The sequence below is a fragment of the Aulonocara stuartgranti genome, assembly GCF_965226115.1.
Source record: "Aulonocara stuartgranti genome assembly, chromosome: 20".
Taxonomy (NCBI): domain Eukaryota; kingdom Metazoa; phylum Chordata; class Actinopteri; order Cichliformes; family Cichlidae; genus Aulonocara; species Aulonocara stuartgranti.
The window spans coordinates 21,441,085-21,464,552 of NC_138956.1; the positions used below are offsets into that span (position 1 = coordinate 21,441,085).

At 41.9% G+C, this 23,468-nt stretch overlaps 1 protein-coding gene across 1 annotated transcript in view; it reads right to left on the minus strand.

The window, feature by feature from the left end:
* Positions 1 to 23,468, minus strand: part of camta1a (calmodulin binding transcription activator 1a) — a 278,847-nt gene that overhangs the window by 22,879 nt on the left and 232,500 nt on the right. Inside the window, 5 exon segments of the mRNA XM_082517771.1 lie at positions 1,348 to 1,482; positions 1,911 to 2,037; positions 5,926 to 8,249; positions 8,872 to 9,012; positions 13,649 to 13,802. Of these exon segments, the coding sequence (XP_082373897.1) occupies positions 1,348 to 1,482; positions 1,911 to 2,037; positions 5,926 to 8,249; positions 8,872 to 9,012; positions 13,649 to 13,802 (2,881 nt within the window).

Consider the following 23,468-nt stretch of genomic DNA (forward strand, 5'->3'; position numbering starts at 1 on the left):
CTTACTGTACAGCAGGTCTTCTGACTCACAGACTGGACTGGACTTTAAACAGAATGAAAATTTGTCATCCCTGCAGCAGTTTTAGTTACACGGTGCTCAAAAGTCCTGTTTGCTGCAAGGAGCTCACACATAGCATTCACAATTGACCATCTTTTGCAAACGCTTATAAAAACAAACCCAAATTTATTACTGAATTCACATTGTTTTTAAGTCTGTGTAGGTTATCAGTCATCCAGGTCATGTAGTCTAAGGAGCTTGAAAAGAAGGCATCTGGACTTTAAGTACATTGCTGTTAAGGTTTAAACAAATAGCCTCATTAGTGGCCAAATTTAATATAGACAAGATGAGACAATGTAGACAGTATTTTGTCACCCAGCTGACCTTAAAATAAAATGTGTGGTGTTTAATTTGCATATCAGATAGGCAGACTACAAAGTCAAAGTGGAAATGTTGAACTCCAGTTTTCTTAGCATGACAGACACAGTAAAATCAAAATGGTACTGAGCAGTATGAAAGCACAATCAAAAAGGCTATTAAAAAAAACTTTATATATCAATGAATATATAAACATTATGCCAATTACAACAGTAGAGACTTATAATTCATCTTAGTTAAATTTGTATAGCAAAGGCAAACAAACAAACAATAAAATAATCCCTAATCACTCAGGAACTGTAGCTGAGCTACTAAAATATCAAATTACCATACAACTTTATTGCCAGTAAAGTTACGTTTTCAAAACCAGGAACAGTAAGATTCTAAAGATTATGCAATAGCTGAAATAATGATTAAAAGCAGCCAATACGGAGATTTTTGGTGACATTTACCTTCAAAGATCAAATAACCTGCATGTTATTCTCAAGAACAAGCTCTAAAAACACTGTTAATCACACCCTGATTTGATTCCAAGGGGAATATTGATCCAGCATGATACATGTGAAAATAAAACGTTTAAGAACAACCAAAAATATGTCACTTAAAATGCCAATAGCTCTGTGAAAATACCGTATATAACAGTTATGAGTATCTGGATTCAATTTGTGTGAAATCACAATGAATTTCCTGCACAGTTGTTTGGCTCCAGTGAGTTAAAGAAAATAAATGTGTAGGTAGTAAAGAAATTGTTAAAAGCCAAGAAAAAGAAATTATTTGAGCTGCTTGATGAACCATTAATCAAAACTGACAAAATTCTTAAAGTCATAGTGGACGGTGCTCAAATAGAATAAGTAAAAATGGGGAGGGATTATGTAACAAAATGATAGAGTGAAGAAAACAGAAAGCAAAATGTGAAAAGCAACAGATGCAGTCATCATAAACGAGCCAAGGACAATACAAGAGGAAACGTACCATCCAAAGAAAGCCAGTCGTGCTGAGATGATGGCAGTGAAGGAAGTGCGCGGGCCTTATACTCAAACACCACTGAATTAGAGATGATCTGGTTACTGACAGCCACCTGTAGCGTCACCAGACCTGTATCATGAGCTGGAGAGGGTGAAAGGAATGAGACATCCGGGCATATAAAATACACACAGGTGTCACGGTTATGTGACAGATTTGCTTATGAGTTCAACTTTCCATGGGTTTCTTCTCTCAGTGTAAACGAAAATAACACTTAGGGATCATCTTACAATGCAACTGTTGTCATACAGTAAATATCAAAATGAAAGAGAAAACAGCAGAGGTAAACAGTGGCTCACTTAGCATTGTTGAGTTCACTACAAAATTGTAAAATGAATCTCAGTAAAATGAAAAAGTGATATTTTATTCATAAATTAGCCAAAAAGTAAAAAAAAACACAGACCATTTGTTTTGTTTGTTTTTGGCTCATGAATCATATGATGATACTGCCCCTTCACCAAAGAAATATTATATATATTATATGTATATATGTAAGCTTTCTCCTGTCTTACCTGGGCAGTAACAACGCAGCACCCCTGGCTGGATAAGAGAAGCTGGAACTGAGATCTGGTCAAACAAACAGCTGTAATTTGAGGTGGCCTCTTGCCATGGCCCAGTGATCAGCACCTTAACTCCACCCTGAAAAAAACAAGACAAATGGATAAACTCATAACACATTCAAAGTCGGCATTCCTGATTACTGAATATCATATATATTGTTATTCTGCCACCTAGAGTGGAAAGATGAGAATGACACCAAGGTAAAGCAAACACAATCCTAACACTAATCTCTGCTGCCACCATGTGGAAAGCTGTCATTTCGCCCTCCCACACCAATTTTCTTAAAAATACATATTAAAAACCCCACACTGAGTTTAAGTATGTTGCTGCCCTCCAGAGGCTGAAGTAGACCATTGCTGCTGACAGAAATAACTAAAGATTAACAGCACAGAGTCATTGGATAATCATGACCTCATGATTTGTGCAAATAAGAAAAGTAAATATTAGTGTGCATATCTTTGGTCAATTCATGAGGATGGATGCAGCTATTTTTGTTTAATCTATATTTAATTTTTTTTTAACTTACTATTTTAGAAGACAATGTTAGAGGCTAATTTCATGAAAGCTGCATGAAATTAAGTGGGTATTGGTATGTGTATACCCATAATCATGCGATTATGCGATTATGGGTATAAACTTACTTTTACTTACTAGTTTTCAGTACTTTCTGATATATATTTGGAATTTAAGCAGTACAAATGCTTAGTCCTCAACACTAATGCTAATCATACCACTCTGTCTTGCGTGACTGTAATTACTAGGTGATAATGGAAAGCGCTTTCCTATTACCATATTGCCTACTCAATAAAAAAAACATTAAAACATATTTAATCAATCGATTATCATCAGTTATAACATTACTTTTTGCAATCATCCAATCCTTTCTTCATTCACTTCCCTTGGTTTTAGAGATGTGATGTGGCTCTATAAACCTTGATATTTCCTTCTTTAGTAAAAAACAAACAAACAAACAAAAAGCTGACATAATGTCTTAATTCTAATTATGTCAGTTTTATAACAGAAAAACACAGTTGTGGTCAAAGTTTACATACGCTCATCACGGGCATCACGGTAAGTTGAAAATAAAATCAAGAATTGTGTGCATAGGTTTGACTTTATTTTGGATTTTCTCCAATCGACACAGGGTCAGTGGTATACATGCAGGTTTAAATATATACATAAAACTACACTAGTATTTGGTGAAATGTCTCTTGGCAAGTTGCACCCCGACCAGACACTTTTGGTAGTCGTCAAAAAGCTTCTGGCAAGACTATGGCTGCATATTTGACCACTTTTCCTGGCAGAACTGGTAGAGTTCATTTAACCTCCTAAGACCCGAACTCTTTCATGGCATGCATTTTTATTTTTTCTTTGCTATTTGGGTTGATTGGGACCTAAAGAATATAAAAACGAAGAATTACCTGATTTTTTTTTTTTTTTTTAGCTAATTTTTGTTTTTGAGAAAAATGAGATCCACATATGAGGACATTTGTTCCAAATTTTGATAGAACAGTGGCAGTATAATGCCCTCGTAAGTGGATATCAGGCCCTTGTAGAGAAAAATTAAGTATTTTGGTCTAGACGTCCCAAAATGTGATGTCCACATATGTGGACGCCAGGTCCTAGGAGGTTAAATTGGCTGATTTCCCTAAAAGCACAGACTTAGCTTGCTTTATTCATTCCAAAACCAGTTCTGATGTGTGTTTGGGATCATTGTCCTGTTTCAATCATGTAGCTGTTCAGTTGAGGTGAAGTTGAAGAATTTGGAAGTTGTCTTCCTTCTTGATTATTTTAACGTACCATAGCAAAACAGCCCCAGACTCCTTACACCATACTTAACATTCTGTATAGCGTTCTTATGTATGAAAGCCTCAGTTCTACTCCTCTACCACACCTCTTGTCGCTGTAGGATGCATTGTGATTGCACCCTCTAAATCCACAGTCATGATAAACTTGCTTCACTGTGGACAGTCACACTGACACATGAGCCTTGTTGGTTCCTAGGTTATTCCTGAACATCCCAACAAATTCTAACTTGTGCATAAGTACAATTGTTTAAACTGAAATCTGCAGTTGTTTAGAAATAGGCCATTAAGTATGCTTAAAACCTGGGTCTGTGCAAGGAAACCAACTAATTCAAATGAACTCTACAAATTCCTCCAAGAAAAGTGGTTAAATATCCAGCCAGAATTATGCTTTTTCATGGCAACCAAAAGCATCTGGTGTAAGTACTACTAACTAAGGGACATTTAATTAAATATTAGTGGGTATGTATGTATACCTTTGAAGCTATATGCATATTTTTGACACTTTGTGTTTTAAAACTGCACCAATTCAACCAATTCTTGTTTTTTAAAGTAATTAAGGATGTATGCTGTACAGTCATTCCACCCTGTAAAACTGTTCAAAGAAATAATTAAAAGCTTAAAATTACCATGGCCTTCATGCTCATAATTAATGTATCTAAACTTTTGACCACATCTGTATCGAGTAATTATTTAAATTTAGCCATTTCCAGTCATGTCTGAAACAGCAATAAATCTATGTATTTATAGAGATATCTATCATTCCTTGTTTGCGGATCAGAAAAACTTTAATGTACATTTTCTGATTTTCATATTTCATTTTCATTTTCTTGTGGTAAAATCTACTATTGGGATAGAAATAGGGGATACATTAAAGATGCACGTGAAAGCTGTTATGTGCAATTTATTTATAAAATGTATAAATAAAACAAAGTATTACATAAATTTAATATGATGAAACTGGTTGTCATTCTTTAGTTATATTAACTCCTTTATTAATTCTGCATAGAAAATTCCATTTAGTTTCAGACACACAGAGCTTAGCTTGTACTATATAATACTGTTTTTTATTATGGGTCACAGAAAAGGTCAGAGTATGTTTTGCTGTTGTTTTTTTGAATATGTTGGAGCAATAACACATAGATAATAGGACTTTTGTTTTCTATGGGTCTGCATCAGCAAAGACAGCAAAGTCTTTTCTAATATAATGCATGTGAGTGTTTAATTAAAATTTGACAACTTCATTTTTTACTATTGTTACTGTTGTTATATTTGTCGTGTTATCATGTGTGTTGCTTTACAGGTATTCAAATTTCTGACATAAAACCTTTGGTTTGCTATGATTTCACATTAGTTGTTGTGCTGGCCAGATCTTGCTGTGGATAATTCAGATAATTTAGTTTGAAGTGAACATGATGAACAGGCCCCCAAAAATATACAATTTAAACAATAAATTTGTCAATCTAATGGGTATTTATAAGGATAGCCTATTCTTATATGAAGCGTCTGCTTAAGTTAAATAAGAAGGGTCTTTGTTCACTGTCCTGTCTGAATTCCTGTGCATTTGGGCTGCTGTTCTATTCTTTTGGTTTCTTTGCCAAACATTCAAAACTCAACATTTTTTACCTTATGTGAGCCAATCAGCTTCTGTTGCCTGTGTTTTAAATCTCAGTGCTGTTCTGCATTTTTGTTTCCAGATTCTCATTCATGTCCCATTTGCTCCATATCTCCACCTCATTCTGGTCATTCAGAGAGCTTCTTTCAAGTCTATGTCTGCTTTATTTTCACCATCACCAGCACATGGACTCCAGGGGTACTGTCCTACCTTCTACCATATCAGCTTTGCCATGTTCCTTTATAGGAGTCAAATCACCAAATAGCTTGTTACTCAGATTCAATAAATTCAATTAATTTTTTTCTAATAATCAATCCTCAGTCAATTATTAATTTACATACCTAACATTGTATTTTTTAATTTTCTAAATTTTTTGTATAAAAAAAACAACACCTCAGACAGCACTTTAGATGAGTGGGCTACTCTAAAAAATGTTAGAGTGTTCTTGTGCAGAAGTGACTATTACAAATATGACTATTGTGAGTCCTTCTAATCTCTTTCAACAATTAGGCTGGTATATAAATGACCAAAAAGAAAAAAACTCACCTCAGGGTAGGACCACTCAGGCGAGTAGTCAGTGACCATGAAAAGACGGCCTGTAGCCTGAAGCATCCCCAGAGCACCCTGGGCTACAGCTGCAGAAACCACCTCTGCTACATTCATGTAGGACAATGAGCCGGTCTCTCCTGTGCCTCCTCCTGCACTGGCCCCTCCACTTAAAGACTGGGGGCTGCAGCAGGGTTGGAGGCAGAGCTCTGAGGGGCTGTAACCAGAGCCCCTGGCTCCTCCATCTTCCTGGCCCTGCTGTGGGGGCCCACCAGCTGTGGTCTGGTTATCTGAGTTGTGAGATGTGACAAGCTGGTGAGCATATAAGGTCCCTCCAGCTGACATGGCTGTTCCACTACCATCCACAGAGATGAAGTCATTAATCAGGTCAGAAAACTGGTTTCCAAAAGAGATGTCAAAGTGATCCAGACTTATCTCCATGCCTGTCCCTCCAGCTCCTCCGTTACTGGCTGCTCCACCCAGACCCTGGTGGGTTCCTACAGCATTGTAGAGTCCCTGCACCATGCCCGTGCCTTGGAGAAGAGGCTGCAGCTGCTGTTGCTGTTGGGGGTGGTTGTTGCTATCACTGGCGTTGTTTCCATTATGAATTGCTACCCCTTCACCCGCACCTCCTGTCCCTCCATCGCCGCCATCTGAAGCCTGCTGCAGGTAACGTTCTGTTCCTCCTCTCTCTCCATTTCCTGCCCCACATCCCTGGATGTGATCACCAGCTTTGAGCAGATTTTCAGCTCCATTCTCGGTGGCTCCAGTCTGACCTGAATTCACATTCCCAGGTTGCTCTAGACCAACCACCTCCTCGTGCTCAGTGCCCAGCCCAGGAAAGGCCCCCTGGTATTGTAGCAGCTGGAGAGAGCCAGCCTGGCCAGGCCCTTCTGTGGGTGAGCCTCCATTGCAGTTGGTTCTGTGCTGGGTCTGATGGGTCTGATGGGTCTGATGGTGGTGATGAAGGTGGCCATTACTGCCAGGTGAGTCTGTTTTTACAACTTGTAACCCCATATAAGCTCCAGAGTCATGGGAGTTGTGCTCCATCAAATGTGTTTTCTGGCCCATGCTGGGCCTCCCCTGCTGAGTCTGGCTGGTCTGAGATGCATCCTGGAGGAAGAAGCTGGGGGAACGATTCTGATGTTGCATGTGAGGACTGGACATGGCTTGACCATAGCTCACTGTGGTAGTGCTGGACGTATAGTCTTGCTTGGCATCGATGGCACTGAAATCCATTTGCTCCAAGGTAGTGCTGGGACTCAAACCACCTCCAGATGGAAGCAGGGAGCCTGTGGCTGTCAGACTGAGGCTGCCCTGACCTGAACCAGCACCAGATGACACAGATACGCCACTCCCACAGTTCACTACTGCCCCCACCTGGTAGCCACTCTCCTTGGCCAGCTGCTGCTCAAATGATGTATCTTCTGTTTTGATGTTCTTTATGAGAGCTGAGTTGAAAGTGTAGGTATTATCTGGCATGGTGGGGGAGCGTTGTAGACTGCCATTGGTGCTAGCACTGCCACCAGAGGAAGACGAGGTGGAGGAGTTTCCCTCTGTCTTCATTGCGCTGCCTCCATAGGTCTGGCCTTGTTTGGGGTTGTTCAGGAAGCAGTCGGGATCAAAGTTCATATTCGTTTCTGGGATCTTGATGGTTCCCGAGTCCAGACTGCTGGAGAGCACCAGTTCCTCAGACACCCCAGCTGTAGACAACATGGAAAGACTGTCTCCTGCAGTGGTAGTCCCAGGTTCTCCTACACCTCCACTGGGGAAAGCAAATTTGTGACGATCAGAGGTCACAGACAGCACCAGGCCCTGTGAAGTGGCATCTGCACCCATGAGGTGAGTATTTGGACCCCCAGTAGGAGACATGCTGTAGACAGGGTCTCCAGGGACCTCAGACATAAAGACACTCTGAGACAGGCCAGACATGACAGAGGCCACATGACTCATCCCTGTCACCACAGGGCTATCAGCCATGTCCGGATCGCTGTTGAGGCCGCTGCTGATGGAGACAGGTGAGTTCTGAGTGGTGTCAGGGACCTCAACCTGGTTTGTAGATGACACCTCTGTGCTGTTCTGGTGTAGCAGGACAGGCTTGTGGACTTTTCCATTGCGTTTCTCCCTGGTGCTACCCCCTCCAGTCCCTCCCCCAGAGCTTTTTCCTCCACCATGGGCACTGTGCTCTGTTTTCCCCTCAGACACATCGTTGTTCTGTACCTCTGAGTGGGCACTGCTGTATCCCCCTGAGCGGGGGTCCACTTTTGGGGAGATAATGCGGTGTTTGGCACTGTTGCATTTGTGGTGCACACTGCTTCCTGCACCTATACAAGGGCAAACAGAGCAAAAGAGGTTTGGGATTTAGCTGTGTGAGGGAGTAAAACAGGCAAATTTATTCTATTGATTTCCAAGTGCTTAAAAATTAGGCAAATCTACTATTCAATGAACTGAGGCAAAGATGGATTATTAGTTTGTTTTTGTATTTATAATTTTGTGCAACATAATCTTCTTCATGTGATAAATCCTCTCATAGGCATAAGGCGATGTAAGTGTATGGGACGCTCTGCACGCCTTGTTATCTTAAAAATAACAATGGAAGTGGGGGTTACTTAGAGTAATTTGTTCTCTAAATTAGAAAACCTTCACTCTCTACATTCTTTTTCTGATTAAAAAAGTCAGTGAAATAACACAGCTGAAAATATGCTATTGAGATTAGCATAAAATTTGAAAAGCGCAAGGCTATTTCAGATATGCCCCTGACACAGATATTAGGAACTTTAAAAGATAATAGGGCCCTACATTTGATTTCACTATTAAATCACCAACCCATAAAAGAACAACCTTCTCTGATTTACAACATACTAAACATTATCTTTATGTCCTCTCGCTGAATTTTTGAGTTCTCTCTTTTATAGAATAAACTCCTTCCCACCCACTAGCCCTTACCCAGGGTGCCCGTGCAGAGGCAGTTGTGAGTCCGGGGAGGTGGCTTAGTTTGGTGGCTGTCCAGAATCTGTTGCACTAGCTGCTCCACTGAGAAGCCAGAGCTGCTGTTCCCATTGCTGCAAGTCCACTTGATGCCATGAACTGCCGGGAGAGAGGAGGAGACAGAGATGTCAGCCAGCCCAACAGACCACCAGCCACGCCAACCCCCCGCCCCACCCACTGCCCTCCCTGTCTACCTACTAGAACACCTCATGCTGGTCACCTCTCCCAAAAAAAGTTTCCACATAAAAACAGTTAGTATTTCTGGTTTTCCCTAAAGATAAAACAATCCACCGACTCAGACAGACTAGTTTCAATAAAGAATCTAAATGGCAGTACCTTTGATTATTTGTTCAGTCTCTATCATTTCTTCCCTATTAGACTGAAACAGCTCTAAATTTCCCCCCTTACCCTAAACCCCCTGTTTCCTTTCTTAGTGCAGCATTGATCGGTTGCTTTCCCCTCGTATCACTTCAACATAATGTCAAGCCTTTTGTATTGGACTGCTTGTTTTTGTTGTGCTTCTTTTTCTCCTATATGTCGGTGCCCGCTGCTACTCCATGGCGTCTCCTCTGTGAGTGCTGATGAAGGTGACAGCAAGCTCAATCTTTCCACTCGCCACCCTTACCCTGACCTATGACTCTGTTCTGACGGGAAAAGCTTCTGGGAAAGAACATCACCAATCTGCTGCTGCCGGATCGGCTGCTGCACCAAGGGAAAAAGGGAGGTTTTCTCCTGTAAGGCTCCACTCGCTTGCCTCAGTCACACCTCACTAGCACCTCCTAATACTTTTCATCGCTCCACTTGTCAAGCAGCCACCACTTCTGATGAGACAGATAGTGGTTTCAGTGGCTGTAAGGTGGTAGGAGACATCACTGAGTGCTGCAGAGCTCAGGCTCTCAACTGGGGAAAAAGGTAATATTTCAGAAGTGAGGCATATTTAGACTATCAAACAAAATCAAGCCAGCTTTAATTCAAGTTCTCTACACTCTAGTACCTCCTTTGGTTAAATATGCAAGTGAGATACATAAAGAGAATGAGGTTCAGAGCATGTATGAAAAAAGCTGAGGATTTGCTTAGTGCATGTCTGTTTGCACTTGAGATAAAAGGAGATGAAAACAGCGTAAGAGGGTGAGGGTAATGGAGATTAAAGACAGAGCTAGTTAAATTGAAGTGAAAAAAGCTGGGAAACATGATTGCATGACTGTGATAAGGATCAAACTTGAAAGCTCTACATTCCTTTGGTAGATTACAGGCTGGTCACCAGCAGATGTCAGCAGAGCTGTAGTGATCAAGCTAAGATCATACGCTCCACAGAAAACTAACTGTGGCAGGTTATAGAAACATGAATAGGATTCAGTTTGATGTATAATAAAGTCAGATTTATTCAGCCATTAATCTACTGTGGGTGAGCTAAAAAAAAAGAGAGAAAAAAGGAAAAAAAGCAGATAACAAATGTGAGGGGCAAGTTTCAGCTAACGTTATTACAATTATTGCACAAATTGTGTTTGGAGGTTAAACCACTTTAACCTCTTGACTTTGTATTATGTAAATATACAAAATAGTACTAATGAAATGATGCTAATAAAGATAACAAGGCAAAATGGTGTCGTGAATTTCCGTCCATAGCAAAGCAACATGGAAGCTTCAGGACAGATGAATGTCTGTGCTGATGATCAAACTCAGAGAGGGTGACAGAGCAAGAGTGAGAGCGTAATGCAACAACTTACATCCACCATGCAGCGCCATGCCTATCCTATTTGTCCAAACAATCTTGTTTCCCCTCTGCCCTGATCCCTCATGCCAGATTGCCACAGCCCTGTTCATCTAGACGGGTGTCACCCCTGAAGGCTCTGAGTTGTTGACGTACAGTTACCACCGTGTCTGCCTGTCTGCTCTTCTCACTGAGGGTTATATTATAAAGCAGACATGACAGGAGCACTGCCACTAGGTTTAATCCCAGTGGAAGCAACAGCCCAGGCACCAAACGGCGACCTATTCATATGATCATTCTGATGATTGGATCCTGTCATGAGCAGCATCATACAGGCCTAATGACAAAAGCAGTTGATGCTGGGCATCTCCCACTCGGTTGTCTCTGCACCACTGGACATTATATGGGACAGCAGAGTACAACAGTTTATATGATGGCCAGTGCTGTCTGTCTTGCCTTGGTCTGTTCTACTCTGGCCCTGTCTGTCTAGCCTGGAGACAAGCCTTCTGTCTGTCTGAGTGTTTGTTAAAACTGCTCATGCGCTATCTGTCAGCAGGCTTGGGGCATAGCTGCAGAGTGCTGCGTGTTTATTGCATTAGACCAAAAGAGTGAATCAAGCTGGCTGCCTTGTCTATGGAACTGTAGCGTGACTGTGTAGCGATGCCCCTCTCTTACCCCCCCCCCCCCCATCTTCTTGCTACTTCTCTTTCTCATCAAACACCGCGGGGTGTTAAGGATGACGAGGTCAGACAAGGCCATGTTTCACAGGGCTTATATTTGAACTACTGTGTGTGAGCATTCGTGCATGTGAAAGGTTTTGTGACTGAGAGCAAGAATGTGTGTGTGTGTTTTGTTGTGGAGAGACAGAATAAGCTCAACTGATCCATGAAATCCACATTTTTCCTTTGTTGTTGTTTTTTTGTATCATTAGACATGTCAAATGGTTTGTGCAGTGAAATTTTGTGAAAAGCACAACAAAAAGGGAAGAGCAAGACAAAGGGGGGCAATTATTTTGGAAAAATTGGCATTGATCTGGAAAAAATAACGATTTGATTTAAAACTAAGATTGTGCTGACAAAATTCAGCTTGTGAAATTGGAACCATCATCAGTTTCTAAGAAAGAAAATAAGAACAATTTCCAAACATAAGCCAGACATGAAAACACTGAAATGTGTACTGTGGAAATTTTGCGCTTTGCATTTGATGCTCAAACTCTAAAGTTTAAATTTAGATTTTGTACATTCCTGATAAAGTGAGAAAATAAAATTGTTCAGCTGGTTACCCATGCATTTTGTCCCGATAGTTTCACTATACAACCTAAATGGCACATATAAGTTCTGCTACGTTCTGTTATATACGAAGGGGGAGTCTTAAAACTACACACACATTTGAACCCAACATCTTGAAACAAACACAACAAAATAGAAAAATGACTATATTTGGGGAGCTAATTTATGATATAAATAAAGCATGATTCACAGAGGCCAACTTCATCACAAGTTTTAGCTTCTGCTCCCTGTGTTGAGATTAAGGTTGCTATCTCACATGGCCACTAGATGGCAATGTTGCTCTATCATTGAGTTCATGTTGACATGTCTTGTGCTCCAGGAGAAAGAGAGAAGGATGGAGAGGAGAAGAAAGACAGAAAGCAGAGACAGAAAGAAGGAGAGGGATTTTTTTTTTTGCTCTTTATGTAGCCCCTCGTGTAGCCTGGCAGCTAGAAGGCATCTCACACTCACTCTCTTTGTCCCAACAACTCCCAAAGTTAATGACTTTACGCATTACTGCAAATGGTGCTTGATTTTTACATTAAGCCACAGATGTAATGAATACAGTAGGCTGTTGTTGCTCAGCGACTGTCCTGAGGTAAGGCTTTATGTTAAAATGACCTAAAACTAATGCTGTGATGAGGGTAACAATACAGCCTAGACCCCAGTGATGATGGCCTGGACTGCCTATTCAGTATGCAGCCAGCACGTGTGTGTGTGTGTGTGTGTGTGTGTGCTTGTAAAGCTGCTGACACCTTCCTCTTTACCTAGCCACATCACCAATAATTGGCCATTGGAATATCAGTCACAGCTCTGCTGGCCCCTGCCAGATACGCCCGAATTAGAGTGTGGTTGTTAAAGGTATCTTAACAGCTCTCTGAAAGATTTTCAATGCCCCCACAAGGTCCCCTTTTGGCTATTATCATCGGCAGACAAACCCTGACTTTTTTTTTTTTCCAAAACATTGCCTCGATCTTTGAGCAGGTCGAGAGACTCATAAAAACACATAATGCAACTCACAGAGCATTAGTAAAGCTGATTAACAACAGAGATCAATCCACTGAGGGGGGAGAGAGACAGAAAGAGCCAGATAAGGGGTGAAGGGGGATTTCTGGTGAGTCAGACATTCTTGCTCCCACGCACTAAAATGAATCAATAACCAGCTTGCTGCCCTCCTCTGCTTTGACTTCCTTCATGGACCAGAGGGGAGATGTACTCTCTCAGTCTGGCCGGAGTGGTGCCAGAGGTCTAGGGGAAGAGCTGAACTTTGACCTCCAAGTAAGAGACAGCTCCAGGAAGAGCACAAGCACTCATTTAAAATTGCAGGAATACTAGCCAAAGATGTTCTCTGACTGAGGTGCTGAGGGCACTTAGTGTACCAGCTATAAGATAATAGGACTGGAACATAAATAATCAGGCAAAAACAGGTGCCAGTAGTCTTTCCATGCATGCACATGCAGGTGTGCATATAGAGTATTAAGGCCTAATTTGCTGTTACAGCCTCTGCTCATATTAAAGGCTATGAATAAAAGCTAATGCATGCATAGCCCAAAACAGTATTACTCAAGTTCTCACACATGGACTACTGTTGTTCATTTTGAGATTAATGGACACAAAAAGCTGCCCAATGAGGCTGCTCTTCTGCATGACATGATTAAAAAGCTATTTCCTTGTTTGTAAAGAAGTCATTTTAAATTTTAAAAGTGTGCGTGTTTCCGTCAAACAAGCTGCCCTGCTTCAAAATTCCTCAACTCACACATGGGTTTGAGCTGGCCGATCAGTTCCTCCTTGGTCCACTTGGCCCACTCTTTCTTGTCTGTATTGATGGAACACAGAATAGGTCCACATGGTTTCCCACAATCCTCGATCGCTGGAACATTCAAATAGTGGACGAGCACAATATCAGGGTTCTGTGGGGAAATCAGAGGGAGCAGGATGGTTACACAAATGCAAGAAATAAAAGCTTGATTTGCAAAGATGAAGACTAGAAACAAGTCAATTTATCTGCAAGGACAGTTAGAAGATTTGTTGAAGTGAGACATTCAGTCCTTCTAAAAAAGTGAGTATTCTTTTGAAATAAGTGGTAAAAAAAAAAAATTCAGCTCAAGCATTGTATTGAGTCAAATAAACTCAAAACCAGCTTGTCAATTTTTCTTACACTCTTTATTTAATTCTTAATTTTAGTGAAAAATTCTCAAAACCAAAGCTACCAAACAAGATAATAATACACAATCTCACATTCACAACTTCAGCAGTTTTACAAAGAGCTTCTCATTCAATCTTCTTATTCACACACACACACACACACACACACACACATATATATTATATATACATATATATTTCTGTACATGAGAGGGAATTGGGCCTGTCTCATAAATGACAGATATTCAGCATAGTGCAGGAAAAAATTGAGACTTTGGGGATTGATAGTACACATCATGCAGTAAACTGTAACAAGTGCTAAACAAGTCCTCGATAATCACCAGTGGTGAGACAGCACCTGTCTTTGGACTTTCAAAGCAAATAGGCTGGTCCCTGTCTTCATCAGACTAATCTCACACAGACAGCATGTTAACAATTTCAAAATCAGTTTGTGTTTTGCCAACAAATAGACCCGATTATGCAATTGCACTTAAAAACAGAAATGAATAATGATAGTTGATAAGGTTCAATAAGGTAGAGTGTTAATAATGATTATTAAAATGAGTTGTTACTGCTTTGAAAAAACAAATGTTGATAAAACACACATATTTGTAATAATTTCACTTAACAAATCCAGTGTGATTACTGGGCAGTCTTGAAACAAGTTAGCACAGCTAATAACAGTCTTGACGGACACAAGAGGGCTTCAAACATCCACATGCTGTGTGATGTGCATGCAACGCAACCAGCTTCTATAATTACCTTTATAGTGTACAATTTGTTAAGATAAAAAAAGACCCATATTTACATAATCTTCTGAACATTCTTACACATTTTTCTGTTCTTACATAATATATTATTCTCAAAATAGATCAATTAGACATACAATCACAAGGCTTGGTTAGATTAGGATTTTTTTGCAGTGCATAGTGGATAATCTGTTCCATGGTTTCTTAAGGATATAATGGAGCGATAGTGACACATGCAGTACTCGTAGCTACTGTGTCTCAGATGAGAGGGCTTTTATGTGGAACAAGCCAGCTGGTTGGTGAGAAGTAAATGTTGCTGAATTAGAAACCCTGCATGGTATCCCTCACACAGACAACAAAGCCCAAGAACAGAAGAGGAAATGCACAATCCAAAACATAGCCAGGCAGCAGAACAAATCTGGGATCAGAAATCTGCAATAATCTCACTCATTATGAGACTGTATCTCTGCATCTCCAAATGTGTGATTGGATGCGTATACTAGTGCGTGTGCTCATTAATGTGTGTATTTGTACGTGCATATGTGTGTTAATTACAATGTGTGCTTGTGTAACACACGTATGGCATTTTGTCAAGTCCTCCCACATGGTGAGATGATGCCCTCAATTAACTCTGCCTGTATTTACCAAGTCAAAACTCAATAATTTTCCGCCTGCAAATTGTTACTGGGTTACCTCTGCAAATTCTCTAAATTGACAGCTTATGAATAATAGGTAGCGTTTAAAGGAATGTTGTGCAGGTGTGAATAACATCCATTCACTTCCGTATTCATAAAAAGCTTTGATTACCCAGCTCTCACAAGGAATGTTCTTATTTCAGTCTTTATCATTTCTGTTTCACTGTCAACATCTGATTGCCACTAAAACCAACAAAGACAAACAAGGTAAAATATCCCCATACTGACACATACACCTGACCCATACACAGCTAAATGTGCAAACACACATATGGGTACAACCACAGGAAGAGATGCTCTCATTACATGGTCTCTGGGTATGCTTGTTAATCTTTTCTGAATGTTTGGCCTTGGAGTGTTCCTGTTGGTTGAAAGAAACAGAAGGAGATTTATTTGTCTTTTACAGAAGTAAATCACACAAAATCACACTTACATGTGTGCATGCAATTGCAGCTAAATAAGATGCAAGAATGGACAAACCGACTGAGACCTTGATCGAGAAAAATGCTGTGACAACACGTGCGTGACTGCAGTTTGAGGCTTCATCAGTACTAAGTGGCAAATAAATCAAGGTGCTGCTACTGTAGGTCTGTGCTCCCTCTCACTGTGAACCATTAATCTGTGACTATGCCCCCCTCCATCCCCAACCACAATCTCTTCCACCGCCTCCCACTCTGATTTTCCTTTTACATCAGGCAGGGGTGTGGTTGGAGGGACACACAGATACACAGAACCAGTTACTTCTGTGAAAACGTCCCAACATGCGAACAACTACCATCTCTGATGTGTTTGGGCACTCACGGTTCAGCAGTACATAATGCAATCTATGGAAGACAGATGACCTTCCCTCACCACTAGCAGCAGAAGCTGGATCTAGACATTGCTTTGTGTTATCGTACTGCTTTCCTTGTCCCCTGTCATTGGCATGGACACTAGGTGATGACTGCTGCCCTGTTTGGATGGAGATGGCACAGGCGGTGTGCAATGCCCCCAGATGGCATCACCAGCTGTGTCAATAGCCAAGAGATGCCCTCAATCTTTACTTGGAATGAAAGCGCAGAATGTAGACAGCTTCATTCAATTATGAACGTACATAAATGTATGTGGCTCTATGGGCACAGTCGGGAGTGAATGTGCACAGAAATAGAGCACATGTAGAAGTGTGCGCAAACACACAAGCGCACACGAAAACAGACTGAGCAAGGACAAACTAATTAGCATAGTGTAACAGACACACATGTACTCACAAGACACATAAGGCTTAGTTGAACACAATCATACACGTGGATACGCACAATCTCCTTCCTCCAACGCCCACACTCCCAGCTGTTTCCTACCTTTTCACACATAGCTACACAAATATGCACACACACGTATAACACGATCAACACAAAGGAAGAGACCATGAGGTAGTCTTATAGCTCATCCAAATATAAGTAATCTTTATGTTCGCGTTTTACTATTAGGAATTTGCTACCTATTGTAAACCAAGAAGAGAGCCAGAGGCATATAACGTCTGGAACTTTCACTCTTTTTTCAGTCTTGTTTTACTTCTTTCTCTCCTCTTACTTTAGAACATATTTAACAGTTCTCTCTCAACTCAGGCCTACCTCCACTCAAAGAGGAAAACAACACAATGAAAGTGTAAAGCGTCACATAAATCTATCAGGATGGTAATTTAATTTAATTTCCTGCTGGCTGCTTTCTTTTTCCACAGTGTAATATCAGTGAGTTGGTTTTCCAAGTGTAGGGGGAAAAGGCTGAGGGTGACTTTTTGCCTGGATAGTCTTTTTCAGAGAAAATGAGATCTCATTAACTTATTGATTAATTGTGTAATGTAGTCTTTGGTTGTTTTTTTCCTCTTATTTCTCATGCAAGTCTCAAGGCAGAGCTCCAGCCTCTGCTCTGCAGCGGTGGGGAAGACTAGAACAGAGTTACAGGAACCTGTGGTGTGCATTTGCATGTGCAAACATTTTAGGCATTTTAGACAACACCGCCATGGATGAACTGGATTCATTGTAAACAACTAGAGACAGGCAACTAGAAAACAGATTCCTACATCAGATGTATTGACCTCACAGAGTTCTGTCCTGAAGATCATTAAATTAGTCTGGGATTATATAAGGGAAGACAGAAAAAGTAAAACAGACTAAAAAGGGGCTGCTCGGGTCAGGTTAGGTCGGAGGATTGATTACATGTGCACGCAGCACACTTTCATGCACACTCTGAATGGAAGCATGGAGAACTGGCCAGTAAAGAGACAGACGGGCAGTAAAAACTTAATGGGTTTTTTGACAGTTCCACCCATGCAGTGGCTCACTGGGATTTGTCCTTGTATGCCCGTTGACCAATACGCAACTGTGTATTTGTATATTATTATATTCTTACATGAGCCGGACATTGCTTGTCAGCATCTGTGCCAATCACTCATGTGTATTAATCCATGAATTTATCATGTATGCATAAAATATAACATGTGTAGCTAGTATTTTGATGATGCTGTGTTGTGTTAATGTTTACTGCGCCTCCCTAGAACAGATGGATAGATGTTGAGCTAATTACTAGAGGAGTCTTGGGGAGTCAGCCATGGGGGCGGAAGGCCTGCTGTGTGGTGGAGCTCCTTCCTGCCCCTCCTTTCACCGATCTCTCTCAAAAACACAGTGAAAAACACCAACATACAACGGAATGAATGCACATATAAAATAATACAGTCACGCACACACAGACAATTACAGTCTAATATACAACGCACGAGACAAGCATGAAAAAGGTGTAGTGCCAACACTCACGCGCACACACATGCATATGCAAGACATCGCCATCGCAACCAAAGGATAAAGGTGCTGTTGTAGCCAGGCAACAGGTTTCTCTGGCACCCACGCACTTAGAGGCAGCCAGTGCTCCTACGATCTCTCAGTGAATGCCTACCTCCTCCTGAAGTCATACACCCTGCTCTACTCCAAAAGACAAGGAGGGAGAGAAAGGGAGAGAGATTCGCTGATGGAGCTGAAGACGGAGTTAGATGTTGGTGGAGACAGATACAATGACCTTCTACTTTGTGCTGAATGTATAATAGTGAATGTGCGTGTATAACTGCACAGAGATATAACGAACTGAGACTCGAGCACAAATTACATCTGTTGGTAAAATCTGGTGTGAGTGGTCAAGTGATGTGTCGGCTGTCTCGTTAAGTCTCTGTGACCTTGCCACAAGTGTGCCGCTCTCTTGGAGTTCTTCCATGTAGCTGCTCCTCCAACAGTCCACCATAGCTCATTAAGAGACAAAAAAGGCAAGGGAAAGAGAGAATTTGAGACAGAGATACATGGAAAGACAGAGGAAGAGAGAAAGAAGAATGAGGGTAACAGCTCTTATATTGTCATTCAGGCAGCTCTGCTCCATGATTGTACTCCACCATAGTAGGCCTCGCTTTCACAACTCGTGCACAGGAGCGATAAGAACACCATTAACATGAAAGAATCTTAATTGAGAGGGGATGCTTCATGGAACAAGGATGAGCCAGGGAGTGAAGGAGGGAAACCTTGTTCCACTCTGATAAAATAACCGACACTGAAAAAGTGGGGGGATTCAAAGTCTGTCATACTGAAGGAAAGTGCAGAGCAGACAGGAAATTAGGTATGGGAAAAGCCCCTCTTTCCACTTTCAGGGAAATAAGCAAAACACTAAAAAAAACTGAGGCAGTTCAGTGTGGAAGAATTGAACCAGCAGGCTATAGGATATCCATTTCAATACAAAATATCAAGAAAGCAGAAGCAGTCAATTGTTTTGTCACAAACATTCAGCATCAAGGCATAAATACAGCAGGGATGGGTGAGGATGTCTCTGCCTTTGTATCGGAGTCTGCCTACATTAGATTATAAATAGCATTTGAATGAGCGTCTAGAGGCAGATTTCTGTATGTTAGTTGGTGTATGTACATCAGTATGCGTGCAGAATGAGTGCAATGAGCTGTGAGTCTGAATTGAGTGCACTGACTGCATATTCATGCTGTCTGTATGTGCAGTGCATATTAGAATTTGTTGTTTGCATCGTTGCATTTGCCTGTGCGGTTTCATGTGAATATGGAACACCTGTGCACCGGATGTATGTCTTGCATGTCATGTGCTCACAGTCTGCAGAATAAGTACGAGGGGTGATTAAGGCTCTCTTCACTTGGCTATGCGGGGGCAGCTGCCCTGGCAGTGGCATGGTGATGGATAGCATCGGGTGCCAGTCATTAGGCAGCCTCCTGGCCTCTGGCACTGAGGTTGCACTCTTAAACACTGCCCTCCCCCGCCCATCCCCAAACACCACCGCTCATTTCAAGGTCAACTGCCTCTGTGGTGATATAAGTTCACCTTCACAAGTCACAAGACTTCTTCCTTTTGTTTGGAACCTTTATCGTTCCCTGCCAAAGGGTGTGTTTTGGAATGCGGGGGTGGCTGGCTGGTGCCTTGCCTCATGCCGGCACACAGAAGCACAGACATGCGCACGCAGTTCATCAGCACACACGCAAACTCACACTCACAAACACACACTGAGGTAAACAAAACCCTATGTCAAACCCTCCCAAATAGGTAGCAAACAGCCCGAAGCTCCTGTCGAGCTAGCAGAGCAAACCCCTATCTGAACCTGCTTCTCTCTGGGTTATCTATGACAACCTCTTTGTTTAAATGTTCCCAGTTTAGAATACAGACACTCTAATTGGGGTGTCTAGAGTCAAAGCACAACTTAACTGCTACAGTTCACCTTCTACTGCATCTAGCTCTCCATCAATTACAGCACTGCCTGAGTGCCAAGCTAAAATGACGCCTGGGGTGAGTATCAATCCAGGGTAAGAGTCAGTTTACAGGGGGCTTTCTTAATGTGAACTGCATCAAATGCCTGTGTCCAAGGTATGCGAGAGGAATGGCAGAGCAGGGGGCACAGCAGGAGATCCTGATTTAGGGAAGATTCATACTCCACCTCTTTACTTCCACTACCTAGTGTACTGGCTGGGAGATATGAAAGGCAGAACTTGGAACTTTTGAGGACCAGGAAGAGGCCAGCATGTTTGAGTGTGTTTCAGAGGAAGCCAGGGGCTGAAGCCTGTGATGTTTAATTCAGTAGCACATAATCACTCCGATGGAGTTGAGAGCGGGGCTTTAAATAACTCAGCTTAGAGGGGCAGAATGGCTTCACTCTGGGTGGGGGAATGCAAGTTTGTGTGTATGCGTGTGCGCGTATGTGCACTTGTGTGTGTAATTGTGGAGATATGTGAGTGCATTTTGCAATTCTACACGTCTGCGAGAATCCAAGAGAGTGCTCCACTATTTTTGTGTGTGGCTCCTCCCCGCTTTGAAATATTTTATTTGTGCAATGCACCACAGTAAAAGGTGGAGTGTGTTTGTTGCCTTGCCAAGTATCTGCATGCATTACAATAAAAGTGCAAAAGGCCAGTATTCAGAGCCTGAATATGGAGCAGCATTCTGGATGCCAAGCAGGCAGTAAGTCAGGCAGTAAGCCAGGCAGTGAGGCATCGAAGCTCCTTTAGCTGCCACAACACAACTCACAGTTTACAGCCCACTTATTCTTCCTAAGGCCCTTACAGAACACACTACCCTCTCCATTAGCTGCGGTGGTCCCAAGTGAGAGTCAATGCTACACAGGGGCGAGCTGGGAAAGGGCCAACCGGAGCCCAACTGACTGCCATAATGGCCTTAGCAGAGCCCATGGCAGTTATCCTAAAATTCAGTGGCCAAGCAGGTGACACCAAGTAACATGGGAGTAAAAGCAGGGAGAGAAAGTTAGTGAGCCCTCTCAGACATAGTGGGGCTTTAACCATGTGTTCTCTCTCTTTATGGTTCTTTTCTTTTGTTTCCACCTCACAATAACCTCACAACCCCTGGCTTTCTCTGAGTCTTTTTCATCACCTCGCTCTCTTATTTTCATCTCTTCCTCTTAGGGCATACTGCAATTCATTTGGAGGAAGAAACATTGCTAATGCCATCTCTCTTTACTCCCTCTCTTTGGCTCTTGCTCTCTTTCATATCAGTGCTGAGTCTGATTTGTTTGTGCGCGTGTGTTGTCTTTCTCTCTGTGCCAGTCGACAAGGCGTACTATTTATGTGCCTCTGCCCATGTCTGTGAGCGAATCAGGACTTCACAGGAGCAGCCAGGGGAGTGAGATGTGCTGGTGCATTTCTAAACAGGGAGTCACAGGGAGGACTGATGTGTGCCCAGCTGCAAGACGGTCCAACCTGGCCACTATCTTCCTTCGCAATAGCTCGCTGAAGAACAATAGATAACGCCACTGGTCAGCATCAGAAACAACTGCTGGGGTTGTATCACAGAACTGACCCAGTCAGGCACAAAGTGTTGTGAACATGAATGCACACATATGTAGATATGTACTTACACCACAAAGCATCAGGAGCCTTTCACACATTGACAACAGTAGCCACAGGACTGCTGAGCCTGTGTCCTCTGTCAAACAGGGTGAGGGGTTCATTGTTATTACTGGGCTGGATAGTGGAGCAGTCCCTGAGCTCAGCTTGGCAAGACCTCTCTCTGGAGATATACGCAGAAACCTCTGCACATGCACATGAGCAAACACACACACACACAAAACATACAAATGGGTAATCAAATGTCTACCAATGGGGGAAAAAAAATGCTCAAATGGTTTCCTAGCAACCAATGGTGTGTACTGGGTCCACATGAAAAATGAAAAATAAAGACAGTGTGTGAATGGGTACTTGTGTGTGTGTGTGAGACAGAATGAAAAAATAAGGTTCAGATTAACAGTGCACATTAGAAAGATATAGAGGTGTTTTTGGACTGAAGTACAGAGATGAGACATTGTGCATTGAATAAGAAAAGGTAATGAAAAGAACAAAAAAGGGGAAAAAAAAAAGCTGCATCAGGGACCTGCCACTCTAATCGACAAACAGCATTTCCCCAGTATCTCAACAGGGGCAGTGTTGACTGCGAGTTGATCCAAGGAACAAGTCTGCAGACAGTTAAGGTCATGGTAGTGTGATGTCGAATCACAGTTCAAAAAGATTGCATCATGGGAATAAATCAGTAGCTTACAGACTGTTACAAATATGTAACACTGCAGGGAAGGGGATTATGCACAAACCAAAGCAATGCCTTCAGGAAATGGCCTAAAATGCAGTGCGCCATGTTTAAATGTAAAACACAGGGGGTTGTGCTGTACCAAAGTCACACAATCAGGTGAGAGTAGTGGTTTATAAAATTGCTACAGAGCACTGCACAGAGAAACAGATGAATCTCGTTTTCCAACCACTGCTGAACAACATTGTAACCAAAACACAAGTCCCTTTTAAAAATGATTAAACAACAACAACAACAACAACAAAAAACCAGAGTTACATTTTATTTGTTTATCTATGTGCTAGCATATGAAATGTGAGGCGCAAAGCAGCGTGTAATAGTGTGTGTGTGTTTCCACAAGATACTACTCTGCGTGTGATTGTGTACGTGCATGTGTCGTATGTCTGTCTGTAAAATTGTGCGTGTGAGCTAGAGAAAGGCATACTATCTCCATCCAGCAGCTGCCACAAAGAGGCTTCAAAAAACAAGTGCAGGGCCGTGACAGAGACAGAGCGACCGCAACCTTCTGGTGGTGTAATAGGAAATTAATTGAGACCATCAATATGGTATTAATCATTAAAGAACAGGTGCTGAGGTGGCACTTTGCTGACTGCTCTGCTGTTGGCAGCACTCACATACACACTTAAAAGTAAAAGTTTGATCTGCTGTTTTGCAAAAAATGTAGGTGGGAACAAAAAGAGAGGTAGAGAGAAAAAGAAAATGAGGGAAAGAAAGTCCCATTAAAACACAAGAAGAGAGAGTGGGACCAGAATGCCCCAGAGCGTCAAACAGTGCTATTCTGTCAAATCCCGCTGGTGTCACAGAGATATGCACAAGGTGTCCTTTGGTGGTGGTCCAAGGTATTGGACGGCAACAGATAGTGCTTCTCTTTT